The 6362-nt window shown below is 33.2% G+C and overlaps 1 protein-coding gene across 2 annotated transcripts in view; it reads right to left on the bottom strand.

The window, feature by feature from the left end:
• Positions 1–567: 567 nt before the first annotated feature.
• The window catches only part of LOC121118763 (uncharacterized), a 36398-nt gene continuing 30603 nt past the window's right edge, over positions 568–6362 (bottom strand). For both annotated transcript variants that reach the window (XM_040713361.2, XM_071888365.1), the window contains exons 2-8: positions 5296–5600; positions 2703–3535; positions 2537–2643; positions 2252–2478; positions 2118–2188; positions 1025–1150; positions 568–965 (exon numbers count right to left, since the gene is read on the bottom strand). In XM_040713361.2, coding sequence (XP_040569295.1) covers positions 807–965; positions 1025–1150; positions 2118–2188; positions 2252–2478; positions 2537–2643; positions 2703–3535; positions 5296–5587 — 1815 coding nt within the window. In that variant the 5' untranslated portion in view covers positions 5588–5600 and the 3' untranslated portion in view covers positions 568–806. The remainder of the gene's footprint in view (positions 966–1024; positions 1151–2117; positions 2189–2251; positions 2479–2536; positions 2644–2702; positions 3536–5295; positions 5601–6362) is intronic.

Genomic DNA, 6362 nt, shown 5'->3' with positions numbered 1-6362 from the left:
CATCCACCATTTTTCCTTTTTTAAATGGTCAACTTAGTTTTTTCTTTACAAAGGGTCTGTCTTTCCTCATTACCATGATTAAAAAGCTGAGGCCTATCAACAAGAGCCCTGAGAGGAAAACTAAATTGAAAATCTCAAAGGTGGTGCAAAGATAACTTGGCGAATTTTTGGTCAAGATCAATAGTGCCTCTGTCCTCACTACACTGAAATCATCTTGACTATGAGATCTGCGGTGTCTTCAAGAGAAAGGCCCTTGCCCATCCATATAAATGTAGATGCTCTAAAGTCTGACATGTCGGAGAAATACATTTAAAAGATCTGCAAGGCCTTCAGGCCTAGGATGACGGCCATGATTAAGACAAAGGAGGGCCACTTTGAAATTATTTTTTCGTATAAAGTAAAATATAAATGTAAAGTGTCTCACATTATTATTACTTATACTTTTTGAAAATCTTGATAAAGTTGAGATTGGGAAAATTCACTCACGATTGGAAGGTTAGATTTTTAAAATAAAAGATATTCATAAAAAAATCCTGCATTTTCTAAAAAAAACTATTAAAAAAGGACTTCAAAGTACGAAAATATTTTATTTTTTAAAATTAACAATTCGAGTAATATGAATTTCACTGACATATATATATATATATATATATATAATTATATATATTAGATAGTATAATATTGAATAATCGCCAATGCCTTTGATATATTCCCCATGTTTTTGAGGCATCTCAGCTTAGAATTAATGTCTCTTTTCATTGTAGTAGTGAGATGCCTCGAGTTGGTGGATTGAACTTGTGATACTTTCATTTCACATGATCAAGTATCCATTCTCTAAATTTCGATATCCTCGTGCAGACACCCGGTAAATTCGGTTGAGCACAACCGATTCCCCATGAAATTATTCCTCCTAAGAAAAATCGTCCATCTTTTCCTTTGACAACGAGAGGTCCACCAGAGTCTCCCTAAAAATTAATAATTATATATTGAAATTGCCATTTTTAAGTGTTAAAAATGACATTACCTGGCAAGAATCCCGGCCGCCATCATCATATCCAGCACAAAGGAAAATATTTGGAATTGCTTCATTCCTTCCTGCTTTCAAAAACATGCCTTCACATCTATCGTTACTTACTATGGGCACTGCCACCTGGAAGTAAAAAGAACAGAGTCTGTACCAGAATCAAATAATTCATTAATATATCTTCTATATTAATGAAGTAAGGTTTGTTTGTATGTATGAATGTAATTTGTAAAGTCATTTTTGATCAGAGAAACAACAATTTAAACATATTCAGAGATTAAATAATATGAAATTGCAGTAATTTAATCAGAATGAATCCGAAAATTAACGAGGTCACCAGAACAATTTTGAAGAATGTTTGAGAGAGAAGAGCTTAGCTGTCATGACGTTTCATTAGTTTAGCTGCAAGCAGCTTTGAGGTGCAGGAAATAAACACAGATCTTACTCTATATCTAGCAATGATATAGGCAGGAATGACAGGGATGCCTATTGTTTTTCTCTTCAAGAATAAAATGATAATAATGACAGCTTTGGTAAATTAAAAAAAAAAAAATGTTTTGGCAGCAAGGACAAAAAGAGCGGGATCTTCAAATTTCATAGTTTTTTAATCTCTGGTCATATTAATAAAATATTGCAGTGTTACTCATATAAGAACGGTATGTAAAAATAAATGAAATCTCGCAGTCGTTTAGGTCAAACCATATTTTATAGAACTCTATACAATAAAATATGATCTAAAGACTCGTGTTTAACAATGAGTGCTAAAGCTCATATTCACAAAAAGAAGAAGTACATTATATAAATGCGACTTTAGATGAGGTATAGGAGCGGTTTTAAGTAGCTAAAGCTCAGCCAAGCTCACTCTAGAGACTAAAGTACTCCTCGGCTCATCACATTATATTAATTCCCCCCCCCCCTATTATTTTTTCCTTCTTGAAGAGAGAACATATAAGTTTTGAGTAACTAAATGTCAGAATACTCATGAATAACGGAGAATAAGACTGATGATATTAAAAAAAATATATATTCTGTTCATCGACGCCGAAAAATTTGGGAAATGTCGGGTACTACCGTTAGCATATGATAAACTTACATATTGTAGCACATTTGGAAGTTGTCCTCCATTACTGAGTCGTCCCCATCCAGCCACAATCCCAGTTTCACCTTTAATATTATAGTTAAAGAAATACATGTATTATTATTGCTGTTGTAAAATATGAGACTTACCAATGAGTAAATCATTGTTCCCAGGAAGGCATATGGGTAAAATATTTTCTTGAAACTCAACTCTTCTCTCCATTTTGATGAGGGCCAGATCGTTTTCGAAAGTAAAGTAATTGTACTCGGGATGAACAATTTTTTGAATAACTTTAAGCTCCACATGTCCCTCAGGTTCACTAGAGGACTCAAAGTCCAATTCACCAATTCGAACACGAATTTTGGCTACTAATAAACTGGAAAAGATATATTGAATTTAAATCAGCTCTCCCATAAAGAAGTATTAATCCTTACTCGTCGACACAGTGACCAGCTGTAGCCACCCAACGCTCATTGATAAGTGCTCCTCCACATCTATGTGTCGTGGAAAATCCGAAAAAAGTTGTCCTTCTCACAGATACCTGAAAATTAAAATAAAATTCGATTTTGTTCAATTAGATATCATCTGAATTATAAATACCAGCCAAGGAAATTGACCATAACAAGACGTTGTTCCATTTACAATTCGAGCAGTGGGACAGAATCGTGTTTGAGGCACGCCGCATACGTCTCGTTTACTAGTGGCACTCACATAGGAGGATCTCCTCGTTGGAACACTTTCCCTCGTTGTAGATGTAGTTATTGGGGTCGTCGTCGTTGTTCCAGTGGTGGTTATTGCCGTAATTGACTCATGGAGAGAGGTATTCAAAGAGACTGAGTTATCATGGGATCGTGGCGTTGTTTCCACACTTCCTCGAACAACCTCATCCAATTCTTCCTCGAAGATGACTGAACTTGAAGGATAATAATTGCTGTAGGATGTGACAGGCTTTGGGGGTCTCGGGGGTCTTGTTGGACGGCTTCTCTTTGTACTGGATTCAAATACAATTTTTTTGGGGGTTGTTCTTCTCGTAGTTGTGGAGAAAGCAGTTGTTTTTGGAGTCGGCTTCTGAGTTGTAGATTTGACCTTTGTAAGGCTTTTAATGGGATAGTACCTATTGGGTTTAGTGGGTTTGGATGGCCGTGTGGGTCTTTTTCGAAGGGAAAATACTTTTCTTGGCGTTGTTGTGAGTGTAGAAAGCGTCGTTGTAATGGATGTTGTAGTAGGAGTAGTGGTCCCTGGACTCACACTTGTCTTGGGATTTTCTAGTAACATATTCTTGGATTCATCGTGAATGCAACATGAACCAAACATAAAACCATCCATGCACATCCCTAAATGCGAGCCATCTGTTTTTAAGCATTCCCATACAAACATGCAGGTTCCTCTTGTTCCATCAACCTCGCATCCTCGTGGAGCAATAGAAAACCCCTCTGAAACAAAATTATATTTTATCTGATTCTATATATATAATGAATATATTGTTTACTATAGTCTTAGCAAGAAATGTAATGTAATTCGATAAAGAAAAAAAGAGATCAAATAACCCATTAAACATCACTTTGAGTGTCATTTTTCTTTCGTAATGTACTATTTCATTCATGTACATTAAAAAAAAAAGATGTCCAACTAAATCAAGATATTCATTCTGTGGAATAATAATACATACATTGTTAATTTATACAACAATATAAACCCTTTGTATGTACATTGAAATATTAATAAGTCTATTGTTATCAAACTGTCAACAAATCTGTACATACATACAATATGAGACATTAATTTAATAATAAGAAATTATGAGACATTTAAAAAACCAGGAAGTGATATATCCTTGCCTTTAAACATTTGATACCAACATACGAGTATGCATGTCAACTATTATTTGAATCTATTGTGATAATATACCAATTAGTAATTTTTCTACATAGTTTTTGTACTTGAATGTTATCTATCAAATGTTAAACAGTTCAAAATACTAAAGTTTGTGTTAGATATTAGAAGATAATGAAACTCAATAATATTTATTGAGAAATAATTCAATTTCTAATAAAAAAATGAGAAAACCCCGTTTCAAAACGGAAACTGTCTAATTCAAATTGGACTAATCCAGTTAAAAATGGTAATAGTCCACTTCAAAATGGAGTAATCAAGTTCACAATGGGAATAGTCCAATTTAAAATGGGAACAATCAAATTCAAAATACAAATTAATTTTTTATCCCGTGTTCTGTAATTAAAGTTTATTTAGGCGAAATAATTTTTCAAAAAATTCCTTCATGGTGGGGGGGGGGGTGGAGATGCCAACGGTCTTTGCTTACAACATCAAGAAGTCAATTATAGCCCAATACAGCCAAAAATAATTAGAACTTCTGCATCAAAAATATGACTCACTTCTCACCTGCCTCCATATGGCCCACTTGAAGGCCTGACCTCAGCCCCTGAACTTTGCAATTTAGGTTGTATTGGAGAAAAATGTCTTACGCACCCCTTACCCAAATTTGGATTTGCTCTGAGCTGCCATCATAACAGCGTGGTACGCCATAGAGTTGCCAATCTTTTCTCCGGCTTATTGCTGATAAAGGAGGACATTTAGAATAAAAATTATGCTAAATATTATATTTAAACACATTCGATTCCATAAAAATCATGTTTTTCGTAATTTAGTCTTGCTACTCCAAGTTTTGGGCCCAACTCCGTATATATTTATATAATTAATTATAGTAGGGTGTTAATAATTGAATAATGAAAGTGAGATTATGTTGATAAAAAACTGATATAAAAGGCAAACCTCACTTGTTATTGACTTTGAACTAAAAGTGATAAGCAGTGTGAGATGTACTTGGGCAAAGATAAAATAGGCGGCCCTTTTCTTTCGTTCCTTTAAAAAATATTTTTATTGGCGTTAAGCAAGCCGATCATAATTTAAGGCAGAAAAATTTACAGGAATCCGTCTTTGTGTCCCTTGAGAATTAAGTAAGAAGGTTCTCAGGCCGCTTCAAAACAATGGTTTCATTTTTATAAGTGAAATGAAATGAGAAGCCTTTTCTTTTATTCAATAACATTTGTTGAATGACGGTTTTTTGTATTTTTTTAGAAATAATATTATTTCTAATTTTAAAATGAATCTTAAATATTTCTATTTAATTATCCTCAGTGCGAATAACCTTCCCTGGTGATAAATGCAAACTTACGTCGATGTCGGGATTGTGTGGGTAAATGATCCAAACTTAAACTCTTCCGCGAACGATTAGAGTCTGTTTGGTTTGCTGTAATTGGAAGAGCATTAATGATTGCATCCTGCTGCAGTGCTAACGCGGAGGACGGGGTTGGTTTGAATGTGGACGAATGTATAGACTTTATGGATGAGGAAGACAGACTATGGACAAGGCTCTGAGAGATATAATAGGAATGTAAAACTAAAACTATCGTCCAATAATTAAGATGTCTTGCTTTATTGATTGTACTATTGAGGTATTTGAACATGGTGATTTGAGATCTGAAAAAAAGAAAAAAAAGAGTCTATGTTAAAGAATTTATAAGTAAAATTAGGTGGTCATTGTTCTAAAACCAGAAAGATTGCAATATCTACTTATTTTTAACGTTGCAAAAAGATGGCATCATAAATATTTTATAACAAAGTGTTCCTATAGCACCTTCTTTTTGGTTGGTTGGTTTTATATCAACTTATATATCTAACCTTATATTCGATCTATCTATTTCCAATTAAGGAATATTCTGGAATGAAAAACCTCAAAGTAATTTATGAATATACATTAATGCATTGTGCTGCAATAAAAATATAGAAATATTGTATCTCATATATTCAATATGTAATGAATTTTTAATAGATACATGCTCGAAAAAAAGAAGAATTAAAAAGTTTATAGAAAAATATAAATAAAAGGAGTGTAATAAAACCAGAGCGTATTATGTTTAATCAAATATATATATATATATTTACTGTGTATCAGTTGGGATTTTGTACAAATTGTAATTTGATGAAGTAATTTTGTACAAATTGCAACCGAAAAATGAGATGATCAATTTGAAATGAAGTATTTATAATCATTGGAATGAGGATATGGCAATAATTGAATATGTCATGGAATATCGAGATATTAGTGATCGAATTTAAAACTATTTTAAATTAGACTACTAAAATATAAGTACTGGGTTTTTCAAAAGTACTTTGACTACGTTATTACGAGGTTTAGTATAGTGTCATTTGCATTCGACTATGACTTCAAGAAGGTCTCAA

Source organism: Lepeophtheirus salmonis, chromosome 1 (genome assembly GCF_016086655.4).
Source record: "Lepeophtheirus salmonis chromosome 1, UVic_Lsal_1.4, whole genome shotgun sequence".
Taxonomy (NCBI): Eukaryota; Metazoa; Arthropoda; class Copepoda; order Siphonostomatoida; family Caligidae; genus Lepeophtheirus; species Lepeophtheirus salmonis.
The sequence above is the reverse complement of the archived record's forward strand: the minus strand, read 5'-3'. Positions and strand labels throughout refer to the sequence as shown.